At 41.5% G+C, this 17,436-nt stretch overlaps 1 protein-coding gene across 3 annotated transcripts in view; it reads left to right on the top strand.

Moving 5' to 3' along the window:
- Nucleotides 1–17,436, top strand: part of SATB2 (SATB homeobox 2) — a 250,298-nt gene that overhangs the window by 115,078 nt on the left and 117,784 nt on the right. For 2 of the 3 annotated variants that reach the window (XM_040357386.1, XM_040357388.1), the window contains 3 exons: nucleotides 2,990–3,092; nucleotides 11,754–11,819; nucleotides 15,047–15,513. In XM_040357386.1, the coding sequence (XP_040213320.1) occupies nucleotides 2,990–3,092; nucleotides 11,754–11,819; nucleotides 15,047–15,513 (636 nt within the window). The remainder of the gene's footprint in view (nucleotides 1–2,989; nucleotides 3,093–11,753; nucleotides 11,820–15,046; nucleotides 15,514–17,436) is intronic. The other variant, XM_040357387.1, reaches the window with a different exon arrangement.

Here is a 17,436-nt window from a genome sequence, read left to right as displayed (position 1 = left end):
TAATGGGATTATTCATGGCAGGGCATCTAATCTTACCTTTTAGGTTCTGCTTCCTAAATCACTATTGTTCTCGCCCATTGATACTAATGTGTGTGTCTTTCCATATGTCATTTCTAATGACTGGGAGCCCAGGATAGAGAATTTAAAGCGCGATAACCATTATGAAGGCAGAGTTGTTTCACTGCGGGATTTCTTCTGAAATGTACTGCTTCTGTGCCCAAAGTGTTAGCAGGATTATCTGTCCTAAGAGACTTTTAAAACCCTTTCCCCTTTACAGAAGGAGGGAAGATTAACCGAGCAGTGATAATAAATTCTCCACATCTGTAGAGCCCATGCATCATGGTATGCAATGAGTGAAGAATGCACCCAGCATATTCTCTTAGAGTGTACTGCATTTATAAACCCAAGAACAAAAATGTAATATATTGTAGCTAACCAGTTATTGTGATGGCTACATTTGTTTTCTTTTTTTTTTCCATTTACTTTCCTGTATTTTCACCTGGTGGTCCTGCAGATAACACGCTTCCTGCCCTAGGGTAGGGTGACCAGACATCCCCAGTTTCAGGGGACAGTCCCCAGATTGAGGACACTGTCCCTGGACCAAGTCTGTCCCCGGTTTTGTCCCCGGGTTGGATTTGAACAGGGGCTGGGGCAATTTCAAAGACAGTCAGTGCGAAATAAAAAAAAAAATCTGAATTACACACCCCTGCTCCGCTGCTCCTACTAGCTTAAGGTGGTCTATTTCTTTCCATTATCTGTGCTCCTTTCTGATGATCATGTGCTGGTCGGAGCGGAGGGAATATTTCTTCAGTTTCGGTGCATGCCCATTCAGCTTGCATGTTCTTCTGCCTTGGCTCAAGTCCCGTCCAGCCTCCTGCCTGTATATCTCCTTGCCTTCCCTGGCGGAGTGATCTTCCTCCGCTCCTCACCCAGTAGGAGCCGGGGCCCGAAGGGTAAGGCCCCGTACACACGACCGAGTTTCTCGGCAGAATTCAGCCAGAAACTCGATGGCAGACGTATTCTGCCGAGAAAACCGGTCGTGTGTACACTTTTCGCCGAGGAAACCGACGAGGATCTCGACGGGCCAAAAAGAGAACATGTTCTCTATTTCCTCGTTAGTCAATGGGAAAAGTTGGTTCGGCGAGATCCTCGGCGGCTTCACAAGGAACTCGACGAGCAAAAACGATGTGTTTTGCCCATCGAGTTTCTCGGACGTGTGTACGGGGCCTAAGACTTAGGCTGTGAGGCAGGCGGCGGGGGCAATGGGCAGAGAGTAGCTGATTGCCGCCACTACTAGTAAAAAAAATATATATCCCCGGATTTCATTTGAAAAATCTGGTCACCTTACCCTAGGGTGACAACACTCACTGTACTGTATATATGGTGGAGCAGCGTTGTCACACTAGGACAGGGACTAGAGAACACCCCTTTTCATCTACATAACTTAGAGGGAAAGGTGTTCTGTTGTCCTCATAGCGAACTGGAAACAATGCTAACAGCAGAGGCAGAGAGCCTAGAAAGTTATCAGCTCATACAATTTCGGGCTGGGTCAGCAGGTGTTTTTTTTCCATTTATGGAACAGGTATAGCAAAATGCTTTCAATTGTATATTTAATAGGCCAAAAGGCAGTAAATACGATAAATTCAAAGTTAGGGTTTTGATACACTTGAATATGTTCACCCACACCATATTCATAAAGGGGCAGCTCCATAAAGGCAAGTTAACCCATAATGTGAAAGAGCAAAAATATACCTTTGTTCTTATTTATTAATTAAATTTTTCACAGTCACGTAACTGCTTTTTAAGTGGCTCTGTGTGCGCTGGCTAGAGTTATGGGTCCATGTGTATGTCAGTGACATCACTTATTTGTTTCCCAAATTCAATAACTTCTTCCTCCTGTTTTTTCATAAGCCTGCTGGCTCACTGGGGTTAATTAACTAAAACTGGAGAGTGCAACATTTGGTGCAACTCTGCATAGAAACCAGTTAGCTTCGAATTTTTTTTTATTGAACAAGCTAAAGTTATACCCTGTACACACGATCAGAATTTCCGTTGGGATAAACTGTCTTGCATACACGCTGTCACACCAAATTCCGACTGTCCAAAACGCTGTGACGTACAACACTACGAGAAATCGTACAAGCCGAGAAAAATGAAGTTCAATGTTTTCGAGAATGTGTTGACTTGATTCTGAGCATGCATGTTTTTTTTCTCCGTCGAAGTTCCATACAGACGAACGGAATTTCCGTTTTTTTTCATAAAGAAAGAGCTGAACTTGAGGCAACTGACTATAATAACACTAATCAATGTACCTACATTTTGATAACATTTATTGACATTGAATTTGACAGCCTGCTTTTAACCTTGTATTACAGCACTAAGATTGGAAACAGAACATGCAGTAATAGAGAGTAGAGGGATAACCACATCAGTCGGCTGCTGCTTTACTCTCCAGTCACAGACTAGGAGACAAGAAGCGACCTTGCTTTATTGCTTAATTACAGTGGATAAAAGTCAGGTTACCAACTCTGCTGTGCTGTTTGGCAGGGCTATGTAAATCTCAGGACTGGCTAGACACAATTACAAATCATTTGGCAGGTATAGCAGCACACAAATATGTATTTTGAATGTGTGTTCAGCATTTGCCTGCAGTTCAGCTTTAGATATAATTGTTTACTTGGCAGGTTAATAGTTACTACTGAAGAGATAGCATTAAGTGCAACAGCCTTTTAATCAAGTAAGATAGTAGCTGAAGGTGTGTTCTTGTTCATATTTGCATATAATGAAAGTGTATGCAAGATTTTAAGGAAAATAAATCATTATGATTGTGTATTTACTATGTCATATTTTCTAGCTAGGACGAGTCTCATTTTTCATCCTGATACAGATGAGGAACATTAATGGCTGATCAGTGAATACTTAACCAATCACTTCTCTGCCTGCCAAGTCTTTATCTAATAACATTCCCTCATCCTGTACTTTCTTCCAGAGCATGATCTCCTCCATTGTAAACAGCACATACTATGCCAATGTGTCAACTACCAAATGCCACGAATTTGGGAGATGGTATAAAAAGTTCAAGAAGATGAAAGGTAATGTTCTGTAACTTTGGGGCAATATTTCAATCATATAAAGAAGAGCTAAAATATTGACATGAACAACTAGGTGAATTAACCAATAAAGTATGAAAATGTTCAATCTATCATTGCAACAGTGGATAAACTAAAAACTAAGTCCCTGTTTCCTTGTGTGTTCATGTATTGGAGAGTTTTTTTTTTGTTGGGTGGTAGGGGGATTATTAGGAAAAAAACGCATGGTTGACCCAAAGTTTAACCCATACCTAATATGACTTTAGTTGAATCTAGTCTTCATAGGCAACCTTTAATCAATGAATCTTAAACACATGTGGGATGGGTGATTGCATAACCATTTCCAAATTGCTCATATGGCCAATGTCATGCTAATCAATTTGAAAACTAATAGTGCTTTAGATATAGGCACTAGATATTGAAAACATGTAGATTTGTCCTATTTTTTTTTTTTTTGGCGTATGCTAAGTATAGACTTTAAATTTCTCAAATTGGTCAATTGGCTGCATTCACCTTGATGGATGTAGCGCTGCAATATATTCTGTTGTTACACAGCAGCCTGTAATCACATAATTAAAATAATGGTATGTAAAACTCGAGGAAAGGAAAAGTGGAGTCAGTACAATTGTTCCAGTGCAGGATTGACAATGAAACCAAACATTTAAGGCCTCGTACACACGACCGAGTTTCTCTGCAAAAACCAGCAAGAAACTTGCAGGGAGATATTTTTTTTCGCAGAGGAAACCGGTCGTGTTTACATCTCCGTCGAGGAAACTGTCGAGAAACTCGACGAGCCAAAAAGAGAGCATGTTCTCTATTACCTTGACGGGAATGGAGAAAATTGGCTTGTCGAGTTTCTCAACGGCTTCACAAGGAACTCGACGAACAAAACGATGTGTTTCGCCCATCGAGTTTCTCGGTCGTGTGTACGAGGCCTAACTGGTTGTATTGGCTGATGACTCCAATATTTCCCTTCCACCACCTTTATGGAAAACATTTGTTTCGGTATTTCATCAATGATATTCCATGAAAATAGCTTAAAGTGATTAAAGGCAAAAGAAACAAGTTCCCTTTAATTTATCGCTCCCCTGTGGCACATGATTAGCTTCCCTTTGTTTCCTAACCCACTCTATGTAGCCGCCGAGAGCAAAGGGAAAATTGCAAGTCACCAGTTTAGTAGCTTACCCATGGCTATGGATAAAAGAAGATCCTGGGCTGCTGCACTCCTTAAAACGATCTCTTTATTGTACAAATGAAATCCAAAAAACAACCAAAGCAATGCAGTCAAAATGAAGTGAACAACAGGAAAAAGGTGGCTGACATGTTTCACATCATGTGATGCTTACTCGTAGCTTTGGCTATGGACTTCATTTCCCCCAGAGCTTAGTATGTAGTAAAGCCCTGCTGATTTCCATCATCCAATCACGTGCAAGAAAAATGCATTTTTTTGTAAAAAAAAATCCTTGCAAGTAAATGTAGTAAAGCTCTACTGATTTCCATCATCCAATCATGTGCAAGAAAAATGCTGTTTTTTTTTTGCACTTGATTGGGTATTCTTTTCAAAGTGAAGCTGTACCACATTTACATTTACACAAGGAAAATGGATGCAACTGCACTTGCAAACTGGACAGTCTATTTACCTTTAACAAATTCACCCCCTTGGATGTCAACATGATTGGGGCTTTCACATGCATTGGGGCACATGCTCCTCAATACCTATCTATACTTGTCATTTCCTTTGATTTCCGTCACTGAATGGAACAACGGAGGAGCAAAAGAAAGGTAAGTATATGCTGAGAATATAAGCTCTACTCTATCCCAAAACGTTCTTTTAGTTTTGGACAGAGTGGGGAATTAATAGAACCATTAAGGCTGGTAACTGCAGAGATCATCAGAGAAGTGGCTGGAGAGTGATGCCAGTACAGCCACTCTCCAGCCTCTTCCTTTTTTTTTTATTCAGTATTTTTTTTTATTGTTTTCTACTACATCAAATACAAATTGAAAAATTCTACATTCATAATACATTCATAAAATCCAGATGCAGTTGACATACACATATTGCATCATACATTACCCCCCCCCCCCCCAAAAAAAAAAAGCTGCTTCCCTGATAATCTCTGCAGTTACCAGCTGCTTGCCTGCCAATCTCTGCACACAGTCTACCTGCTTGCCAAACTCTGCAAGGTGAAACCAGCAATTTGGAGATCTTCACCATTTGACATGCCTATTCAACATGATATGCATTGAGTGCATTACTTTTTTGTTTAATGGCCTAGATTGAGTTGAGATGGCTGCACCCTCTCTTTGTTAATTTTCCATTTGTGCATTATGTTACTGGACCTGTAATTGAGGAGCAGCACTGTATCTATTTGCTTCATGAGAAACTTTGCTCATTCACTAGTCCTAAATAGTGACCTTCTTCCCCACTCCTTTTCCCTACCCTTCACCCCCCTCTCCCTTGATGTATATCCTACCCATCCAAAAACAACAGGCAGCGCTATCGTTTTTTCTTTTTTACCATCCTAACACCTATGCCGACTAACTTATGTAAGAAAGATGTATATACTTACCTATTTTGAGGCCGCTCCAGTCCGGTCATGGAATCTGTCTTCCTTGGGTCAGCCAGCAGAGGTTGCAGGGAGAGGAGGGAGTTGTTCAATACAAGTTACTGATGATAGTCTTTTTTCTACAACTGATTTTTTATTTTCCCTAAAGTGAACTGCAGGTAATGTGCACCAGTATGTAACAGTACAGCCAAGAATTTACCAAATGATACTATGATTAATAGGGGATTTAATAAAACGGAAGCATGCAAAATCTGGTGCAACTCTGCATAGAAACCAATCATCTTCCAGGTTGCTAAAGCTTAAGACTCCTTTTACACTGGGGCGGTGGGTGCGACATCGCTTTACCGTCAATTTGTTAGCGGTATAGCCACGGTGCCCATTGATTTCAATGGGCAGGAGCGGTGGAGGAGCGGTATACAAACCGCTCCTTCACTGTTACAAAGATTCTGCTAGCAGGACTTTTTTTTACCGTCCTGCTCCAGTGTGAAAGTCCTCAGGGCTTTCACACTGGAGAGAGAGCAAAGCACCCCAGTGCGAATGGGGTCTAATTGAACGAGCTGAAGTTAGAAGCTGAATGGCTACCATGCACAGCTGCACCAGATTCTGAGCGCTCCAGTTTTAGTAACTCTTCCCCTTAGATACTATGGTAATTTGAGGGACAAAAAAGACCACAAAATGCAGCCTTGAGCTATCCATACATGTGACAACTGAAAAGTCTATAGAATCACCACATTTTCAGTTCCTTACTTTGTCAAAGTTGCAAAGCATTATGGTGGCTTTGATTGACCGGAAGATGGAATAAAAATTGTCCCTTTCCAACTAATGTAAAAATCCAATCAGTTTTGGCAAAGTTGCCATTGTTTGATGATGAGAACTGTCAATTTGTTGTCCAATTTCGATTTCACAATTGGCCAGACACATAGGTGGTAGAGAATTTTTCTGCGATTATATTCAATCATATTTGTGTTTCCTGGTTGATTGAAATTCTTAGATATTGAGTGAAAATTGCCACTTGTATGGCCAACTTTAGAAATCCATATCAGATAAAAGTTGGCTGACTGGGGGTCAATTTATTTTATATTTTTTGCATGCATTTTTTTTTCTCTCTGCAGTAAAGAGATAGAAGTTCCATAAAAGAGTGTGATTTAAAAAAAAATAGATCTTTACCAGTCAGATTGATATCTAACATCTAACCACAGTCTGAAGTAAACATCTCACACATCAGCTTGCATTGAGTTTTGTTCGATTTGAAACTGAGATTACTTGAAAACAGAATTTCTTTTAAAATATCACACACGCTGGTTGATTTTTTTTTTAGACTCAAAATATAATGGGGCGCGGCTTTTTATATTGTTTTATTTTTTCTTGTCATCACACGCTAGCCGCTGCCTGAATTTACTGTGTTGTGATAGCGCGGTTTTTTGGTGTATATCAAAATATAATGACCAGATATGTGATTGCTTTGGAGAAATATGCACAGAGATAAAAAATGAGAAAACAATAGTTTGATATCTACGTACAACACATATTGCAAGCCTAATTCAAATTATTTAACATTTTTACCAATTGCTTCTTTTTCGATCGCTTTTATCCCACTTTTTTCTAAATGTTTCAAAGCAATTAAGAAAAGTTCACAAGCAGCTCAGTTTTCATTGCTATAATCAGATAATCCAAATGGCTGAATTATTGAGTGATCGGGTCATGGTCCATGGTTGGCCATAAACACTCCTATATTGGTGGGATCTCTTCTCTGCTGGCCTTCTTTGCTTTCCACCAAAGGATCTACGAACATGAGTTTTAAAGGCTTAAATGTAAGGCAATAATAGCCAGCCTTAAAACCAGTACTGATTTAACCAACTGACTTTATTTCACATTTTTACAGAGGAGCGCAGACTAATCAAACAACTTCAGTGCAGTAAATCAGGACTTTGTTTTCACACCACAACATATACAGAAGACAACCTTGATTCAAGGAGGTCAAAGGAACAAAGCAATGTTTTTCAGACATTGTGCATGCAGACACCCAAAGAGAGGCACTCTCTGGCTTCCTTGCATTGCATTGTTTATTAAGCTTAAAAATGAACACAAACAAGTTGAAAGTGTCTAGGGTGTTGAGTTAGGTAAACAGGCTTTGCTTGTAATGGGTTCAAGTGCTTTTTATCTGCATAGAAATGATAGGGTAGCTTGTAGTACAAGGTAATATCACAATTGTTTCAGGAACATATAAAGCTTTCTGCTTTTATATGTCTGGGGAAAATGCTCTTTCCTAAATACTATCAGATAACCTTTTTGTAGGAAATTAGTGCTTGGTTATCTGGCTTATTTGTTTAGGGACTTCTAATGTCACAAAATCCCCAAATTTACCAGAGAAGAACATCTGGGATTAAAGTAGAAGTAAACATTAAGTAAATGACATTTAGTTTGCCATTGGGGTTGATTTACTAAAGGCATATACAGTAGACTGCGCACTTTGCAAATGCAGTTGCACTCATTTTCCCCAGAGCTTAGTGAATGTGGTGAAGCTTAATTTTGAAAATAATACTCAATCGGGTGTGAGGAGAATAAAAATGTATAATTTTTGCTTGCACATGATTGGATGATAGAAATCAGCAGCGTTTTACCGCATTCACTAAGCGTGGGGAAGAATGAGTGCAACTGCATTTGCAAAGTGCACTGTCTATTTGCCTTTAATAAATTATCCCCACTAGTTTCACCATTCTTCCATCCTTTGATACATCTGAGGCCGCGTACACACCATCGGTCATAACCGATGAGAATGGACCGAAGTTCAGTTTCATCGGTCCAAACCGACCGTGTGTACGGCTCAATCGGTCTTTTGTCCTTTGGACCAAAATTTTAAAACTTGCTTTAAAATCGAACCGATGGACCGCTGACCGATCGGCCCAAACCGATGGTTAGTACACAAAAGCATCGGTTCAAAACCCGCGTATGCTCAGAATCAAGTCGACGCATGCTTAGAAGCATTGAACTTCGTTTTTTTCAGCACGTCGTTGTGTTTTACGTCACCGCGTTCTGACCCGATCGGATTTTGAGCTAATGGTGTGTACACACATCAGACCATCAGGCCACTTCAGTGGTGGACCGATGAAAGCGGTCCGTCGGACCATTCTCATCGGATGAACCGGTCGTACTCGGCCTGAGTGTTGGTGATCTTCTGAAGCCCCTTTGCTGCCACTTCTTGTCTACCTGCATATGCGCAAGTGATGGCTGCATGGCATTTCTCAGGGCAGGTTTCCTAATGGTGACAACAGTGGATAAGAAGCCCCCTATGACAATGTGACAAACAGGAACAGAATAGCGAGACAGACATTGAAACTCTATAACAGAAAGCACTCGAACAAGCATCTTAATGGCTGTATCACAAGATGTTATTCGGATTAAATCTGTAGATTTATAAAAATGACTTTTGAAATTACAATAACTTGTTCAGTCATGGGATAATCTCCGAATCCAGAAGAGAAGAGCAATCTGCAGTGTTGACATCAGAAAAAGGGGAGCAGCTGGTGTAGGTACATCCGCATCGCTGGATTACTGGTCTCCCATGCTTGAAAATGGCACTGGCGAGGACTGAGGTTGAGTATATCCTGCTTCACTGGGAATTGAAAAAAAAAATCAGAATGCGTAAGGGGGGTAGAGGGGGTTTCATTTTGGCCTAGAGATTGGCTTTAACTGCCTGCCGACCGCTCACAGTAAATATACTGTGAGTGGGCCGGCAAGTGCAGGCACGGCAACATACCTGTATGTTGCTGGCCTTCTTCTGGGTTTGGGACATGCATGTGCGCTCCTCTTTCTGACCTGTGCTGTGATTAGACACAGCACGAGTTTGGCAGCAGATTTCAACAAATGATTTTGGCTAAAAGCTGCTGATCGGCTGTGTCCAATAAAACACACAAAAACACAGAACTCTGTACAGTGAACAGCAATCTGGCCAGATTAAAGCAGCACGCATAAGGCCCATTACGCTTAGGGCGATCTCTCTGCTGATCTCCGCTGAGCTGGCGGATGACAGGTTCCTCTGCTCACTGTCCAGCTTGTCCAGCACCGCTGTCTTTAATGGAGTGATAGGACGAAAATGGACAGCATGTCCGTTCTCTTCAGATCTCACCCCGATCCGCCATGGACGGATGTCGACATATCGCCATCCGTCTGATTTTAGCGGATTGGATCGGATGTCAGCAGACATGTCACCGCTGACATCCGATGCTCCATAGAGAAGAATGGAGCGGCTGCTCAGGTCCGCTGAAAAAACTGACAGGCAGACCTGAACGGTCCGGCAGTGTGAAAGGGGCCTTACACACATTACACACATTACACTTGTTATGCACACAGTTGACCCCTTGACAGCCCAGTGTCATGCATTAAGGTGAAAAAACTTCTTCTAGTGACCAGCCCCCCAGCCCCCCTATTTTACTTATCTGAGCCCCATAATTCCCACAGCGGAGACACGCTCTTCCGGGGGTTCTTGGCTCTTGTTGGATAGATTGATAGCAGTGCAGCCATTGGCTCCTGCTGCTGTCAATCAAATCCAATGATGCTGCGCCGGGGGGACGGGGCTGAGTCTGGCAGTCTGCGTCTATGGACTCGGGAGCGCCCCCGTAAGGTAACCCGCCGGGAGAGCGCTTCTCCTGAAGGGTTATATGATGTGCCGCCGGGGGAACCCCAGAAGAGGGGGTTTGGGGGCCACACTGTGCAAAACAAACTGCACAGTGGAAGTAAGTATGACATGTTTGTTATTATTATTATTATTTTTAAAACACAAAGCTTTACAATCACTTTAAAGGGACTTTAATCATTCGCTATTTTATCCACCAAGTAGAGAAACACATGATGGCTTTAGTTATACTTTAAACATAAAATAAGAAGTTATGCTATTACTTTTACAGTGGGTTAGGTACAATGTTTTAAAATGCAAATGTTTGTAAAGAAAATACTCTAATAATTTGTGAATTTGTGCATAAAACATTAGATTTTCTTGAAGATTCTAGAATTATTGGTACCGGGTAGCATGACCCACTAAAAAAAATCTCTCATGTTTAGGCAGCCAACTTAAAATGTTATTGACGTTTAGATTGCCTGCTACTACTATGACATCAAACATGTTTTAGATTAGGGGTTAATGTCTTGTTGGTAGAGCAGTAGAAGTAAATGGATGCTTCTTAATCAAAGCCATGGCTTCAGTAGCATTTGCTTTTTCTTTTGGTTATTTCCTGCAACATAGACCAGGACTTGTCTGTAGAATGCTGCAGAGAAAGATTATTTCTCTGTGTATGGAAGCAGTTTTCTCTCTACAAATGTAGCACATGCCCCCTGCTAAATCTGGCCTATAATTTTGAAATTAAAGTGGTTGAAAAGGCAGATTTTTTTTTTTTTATCTTAAAACATTTAATGCATTAAGATAAAAACAATTCTGTGTGCAGCAGCCCCCCTCAGCCCCCTTAATTCTTACCTAAGCCCCATCTCTGTCCATCAATGTGCCTCGGCCGTCCAGCACTCTCCCTCCAGATTGGCTGAGACACTGCAGCGGTGCCATTGGCTGCCACTGCTGTCACTCAAAGTAATTTAGCAAATCAGGAGAGAGAGGAGGTGGGGCCGAAATACAGCTCAGTGTCTGAATGGACACAAGGAGCTGCGGCTCTGTGTCCCCATAGCAAGCTGCTTGCTGTGGGGACAATCAACAGGAGGGAGGGGCCAGGAGTACTGACGAGGGACCTGAGAAGAGGAGGATCTGGGCTGCTTTGTGTAAAACCACTGCACAGAGCAGGTAAGTATAACATGTTTGTTATTTTTATAGAAAAAAAACACAAGACTTTACAATCACTTTAATATAGCTCCAGCTCCCTACTGATTGGCGATCTCTAGCTCCCAAGCAACAGGGGGTGTTTTGGTCCTCTGTAGAGAGACAGCTACTTTCCCACAGAGAACAAAGATCCTTCTCTGCAGCATTTCTACTTGGGCTCTGGCTGCTTTCTAAAGAAAGTTGTAAGCCATTGCACACCTTTTGCTTTGATGCACCTTGAACATATTTAGTTAATTTAAACAAAAAATGACCAGCCTCCAAAAATGTTATATATTTCAGTAAAAGATGCAACCAGATGGCTGAGTCAGCGCTCTGGTTTCTTTTATGTCTCGGATACTCCAACAGGTAGGTCCGCCATAATTCCAGGTTCTGTTCTTTTCCACCTTGGTGTTTGGGTGTTTCTGTCCACCTTTGTGTGTTCTAGCATTAATATTTGCATTCAGCATAATAGAGAACAGTTAATCATCTAACAAGAAGAGTGGAAACCCTTCATAATGGCCAGGGCAGACTAGGCACCCTAGGCATATGGCTATAGGTGGCAGAGGCAGCGAGGTGGCTTTCTCCTGTATGGTATTGGCCACACTTTTTATTCATTATTAGTGCAAATTGTCATCTCATAATAGGTTATTTTCCACATTATCATAATATTTTAAATCCAGGTCAGAACCTGAAAATTGCAGAATGTTTTTGTGTAAAATAGGAGATCCTATTATAGGGGGACTATGTAGGTTGTGCTTTTATGCTTGCAGCAGGGGTGCCCAACCTTTTGAAGAGCGAGGGCCAATTAAGTGACTTGGTAACCGGTCGCGGGCCACAATGAGCGGAGCAGGTGGATGGCAGCCCACTCTACTTTTTTTTTCCTTTTTTTTTTCTGATCGGATTGGAGGTAGGCGTTTGTAAACGGACACAAGTCCATTTACATCTGCTACTCCTTATGGAGGTTCCAATTGGGTCGGACTGACCGTGTGAAAGGGGCCTATGGCTCAGTGCAGGTAACCCGCAGGTAAACTGCTCTGCACCTGCGGATCAGTTTAAAAGCAGCCCAGTAACCACTGCAGAACAGAGATGCCCATTCTCCATCCCAGAGCAGGAGGTCACGTACCACATCTGAGGGCTCTGCGGGCCACGTGTGTCCCCCGGGCCACTAGTTGGGCACCCCTGGCTTACAAGCTACAGAAATCTGGCCCAGGGCCCAGGAACTCTAGTGAAGAGATCTCCCTGGTAGGGTCCCAGACAGATGAAAGAAACTGTCATGAGATTTAAGTTAACACCATCTACCAATGCCAGCAGTATGGATTTTGAGCAGGCCGACCATTTAAAGGAGTATATTGTATAGTATAATAGACTTTGTAAGTGTTGACTGTAATGGAAAATGTCTTCCTCTGCTGATTTTATTTGAAAGATCTACTTATGCTTTTAAAACAACAAGCGTGGGTCAGATGTTTTAAGGGATAAGGTATCAGCCATAGGTATTTGCATGGGTACTGGCAGGAATAGAGTGTTACTGACTTTGAGTAATGATTCTATCATTTTAAGAAAATATCTGGAAGGCAGATCACATGTCCTTTATAGATATAGATTAATCGGCTGAAATTTGAATGCAGTGATCAGGTTCATTGCAGACAGTGAATGTTCTCTGTCTCAGAAATGAAAATGTAACCTTATATAGTTTGGATCGGTGTATATGTCAATTTTAATATATTTTGATGAGGTGATCTTCATCCCCAACCTAAGAGAGATTTATTTACCTCTGTAGTGGATTTAGGTGTCTAACTGGTTACGGAAATTCAGGACTGTGGTGACTGCCAAAGGCAAATATGCACCATATTCTGACACCTGCAATAACCAAATAGATCTGTCACCAAAGGGATGGGTTATTTCACTACACCATTATGTTGCCAATCCTCAAATGCAGCAATGTGATATCAATATTCAAATCTGAGAATCTTTAACATTATTTTTTGACAGTTCAGGAAAATTGCAGTTACATTTCAATATGGACTTGTCATTTAAACTGATATTTCCTATGAATCTGTAGGGCAGATATTAGTACCTTTTTTCTTGGCTGTTACCAAACAATATCATTTGACCTAATAAAGAGTCAACCTAGATCATATGGATGCCAGAAGTGTTTTTGTGTTTGAAATTATTAGAGATTACGGAGAGTTAAACTTAACAACGAAATTCTCTGTTTTGCTCTTGGACTGTTATTTCTGCTTAACAAGTGCAAAAAATAAGGGGCAGGACATTTCTTGTCTTATATAGATACAGTATAGTGGGTGAGCATTGTCATCCTAGGACAGGAAGTGTATTACTGGCAAGATCACCAGGTGCAATAAAATACAAAAAGCCTAAAAAAAAGAAAACTAATGCAGACAACACATCTAAGGAGTTGGGAGCTTATCATGGTTGAAACGGGATACTTTGCAGGGAAAACAACTTAATGGCCTACAATATTTACACTATTGCACTATGTTAGCACATGCATGTTGACATGCGCTGCATTAGGGCATCTAATTCATTTGAATAGGCTGCCTAATGCACTAAAATGCACCATAAGTTTGTTGCCATGGTTTCTTTGGGTGCCGTCACAGCTCATGTAACATACGTTGCCACGTATTGCAATAACGAGCGTGCTACCACAACACAATAGTGTGAATGGGCCCTAAACGTAAATAAGGTGGGAAAAACTTTTGTAAATTCAGCCTTAGCGCATTATAAAATGTGCATTGGCATTGCGCAATTAGCCCAACATGGCTGGGTTCACACTTGTGCAAGTCCTGCATGCCAGGTTTACGCAGGCACAGCGGCTCATTCATTTAAATATTTCAAAGTGCAGCCACACAGATCTTCATTGTGCCACAATTTCTGATGCATGAGGATGCCATTAAGAGATATATGGCATTCCCCATGTCTGCTTAAGAGCAGCGTGTTTTTTGACCTGCATATGTGTGAACCTAGTCCAACATAGTGGAGGTAGATTGCTCTAAAAACAAATTATAGTGCAAATTAAATGACATCTTGACAGCATCTAGACATGTACAGCCTCGTACACACGTACAGGTTTCCCAGCAGACTTTTTACCGCCGGTGAAACCCGAGGGGAAAACTGAGATCCCGCTCAGTAACTTCCCCCTACACACGACCGGGTTTCCCGACAGGAAAACTGCCACGAGAGCTTTGGTTAAGAATCCTGGCCATGTGTATGCTCCATCGCAGTGTTTCCCATAGGAAAACTGCTGGGTTAAAAACTGCCGGGAATCCCGGCGGGAAAAAAGAGAGCTGGTTCTCTTTTTTTTCCCGGCAGTTTTCCTGTCAGGAAAACTGCGATGGAGCATACACACGGCCGGTTTTCCCGGCCAAAAGCTCTCATGGCAGTTTTCCTGATGGGAAAATCGGTCCTGTGTACAAGGCTTACCAGTAGGTGTGGTCATTTGCTAACCTAACAATGGTTCTGATCCAAAAGTGGTCCTTTATGTATACTGCTATTCAGAATCATGTATTTTATAGCTGTTAAGGTACCAAGTAAGTTCCATAACTTGAGTATGCTAATCAAGGTTTTTCTTTTTACAGTTGAAAGGGACAATCTAACAGACTACTGCGTTCTGAGTCAGCGACCGACACACTTATCCAATATCAACCAGCTGGCAAGCTTAGGAAAAAGCAATGAACAGGCACCTCATAGCCCTCTTCACCATAGCACTCCTATCAGAAGTCAAGTCCCAACATTACAACCAATAATGAGTCCTGGACTGTTGTCTCCTCAGCTCAGTCCTTCACTGGTGCGGCAACAAATTGCCATGGCACATTTAATAAACCAACAGATAGCTGTTAGCAGACTTTTAGCACACCAACACCCTCAAGCTATCAACCAACAATTTCTTAATCATCCTCCAATCCCCAGACCTGTCAAGCCAATGGAGACCACAAACTCTTCAGTGGAAGTCTCTCCAGATATCTACCAGCAAGTCCGGGATGAGTTAAAAAGAGCAAGTGTGTCTCAAGCTGTCTTTGCAAGAGTGGCCTTTAACCGCACACAGGTAAAGTGTTTTAAGTGTTCTAATACAATGCCCTATAATATACCACTTCTTTAATTTAATCAATATATCATGACATCTTCTTTAAAAAAAATGGTCATAACGAGGGCAGTGTAAAAGTATCAAATGTTGTGTATGGTTAATTAGTACAATACAAAATATGAGCTTTTGGAGTAGTGTTCTACAAAAACTCAGTTACCATCTTCAGTATTCAGAGGATACAAGTTGAAAATACATCCAGTGTCTAAACATATTATTTTTCAAGTATGGATGCATTATTTATTTTCTTTAAATTAATACATTCTTTTCTATCTAGTCTGGCGTTTTGTTCCAGATAACTTAATGTGCTGAGCAACTCATGAGTCATGAAGTCTTTTGCTAGGGGCCTGAATAGAATAGAATTGAGTAACACACAGGGGAAGATTTACTAAAAGTGAAGCGTGCAAAATCTGGTGCATCTCTGCATAGAACCCAATCAACTTTGAGGTTTTATTTTCAAAGTTGAATTGAAAAAATTAAGTTAGAAGCTGATTGGCTACCATGCACAGCTGCACCAGATTCTGAGTGTTCCAGTTTGGATAAATCTCCCTCAGTTTTTGTAGAATTAAAATCCCTATTGGAGAACTAGTTTTTTTTTCCATGCCCCATTGTGAACTGTACATGCTAAAACAATTTTAGGCATATTATTTAAACATGTGAACAAGCTATACATAGTTTAAGTTTTAAGCCTTAAAGTAGATGTAAACTTGATTCATGAAATTTGAGCTGGGCACATATATCTGCAGTATTTTGTTATCTCTCTTCAAAGAGCTAAGTCCGGTAGCTCTCTCGTGACCCATTCCTCTGTTATCAGCCTGATAACTCCTGATAAATTCTCTAACACATCAGATACAAGCAGCCTGACATTTTTGTCAGGGGAGGTTGCTACAAATAGATTAACAGGGAGCTGGCCCTGTTAAAAAACACCTACACACGACCGGTTTCCTCGGCAGAATCCATCAAGAAACTTGGTGGGAGATTTTTTTTGCCGAGGAAACCGGTCGTGTGTACATTTTTCAGCGAGAAAACTGTCGAGGAACTCGACGAGCCAAGAAGAGAGCATGTTCTCTTTTTCTTGACGGGAATGGAGAAAATTGGCTTGTCGAGTTCCTCGACAAGCCTATCAAGAACTCGACGAGGAAAACGATGTGTTTCGCCCGCCGAGTTCCTCGGTCGTGTGTACGAGACCTGAGAGTCTCTGGCTATGATGAGAGGGGGTGTGTACCTTTCCTCCAATCACCAATGTTAGCTATCTTGGCTGTATGCCCAGACATCACACTCTGTGTTAACCAGGAGGAGAACATTTCCTAACACAAGCTGACCTTTCTAAACAATATAAATGTGAAGACAGCAGATATACATTATATAACCTATGTAGGGAGATTTGCTTCATCTCTGTGTATCATCTGAGGCTGTTCACTTCACTGGGTGTATGGAAGGTTTACATCCACTTTAATCTATATTTTTTTAAATGTATAACCAGTGGGTTGAACGGAAAAAAAAAACACCCTCCGACCCCTCTCACACTGGGGCAATTTCCAGGCGCCACTCAAGCCCCCCCAGTGTAAAAGCCTGAGTGCTTTCACACTGAGGCGGTGTGCTTGTAGGACGGGAAAAAAATCCTGCAAGCAGCATCTTTGGGATGGTGCGGAAGCAGTGTATACACCTCTTCCAAAATGCCCTGCCCATTGAAATAAATGCCCGCTTTGGTAGCACCGCAACTTGGGCGCTATTAACCCTTTCAGCACAGCTATAACAGCACCCGCTAACGCTGCTATAACAGCGCTCGCTAACGCCCGCACCACCCCAGTGTAAAAGGGGTCTTATAGATACCTACATTAACACAAACAATGTTAATGCAGGGATCCCCCTTCCCCCTATGCTAAT

The sequence above is a fragment of the Rana temporaria genome, chromosome 6 (assembly GCF_905171775.1).
Source record: "Rana temporaria chromosome 6, aRanTem1.1, whole genome shotgun sequence".
In the NCBI taxonomy this organism is placed as follows: Eukaryota; Metazoa; Chordata; class Amphibia; order Anura; family Ranidae; genus Rana; species Rana temporaria.
Note: the sequence above shows the minus strand (reverse complement) of the source record. Positions and strands in the feature narration are given on the sequence as shown.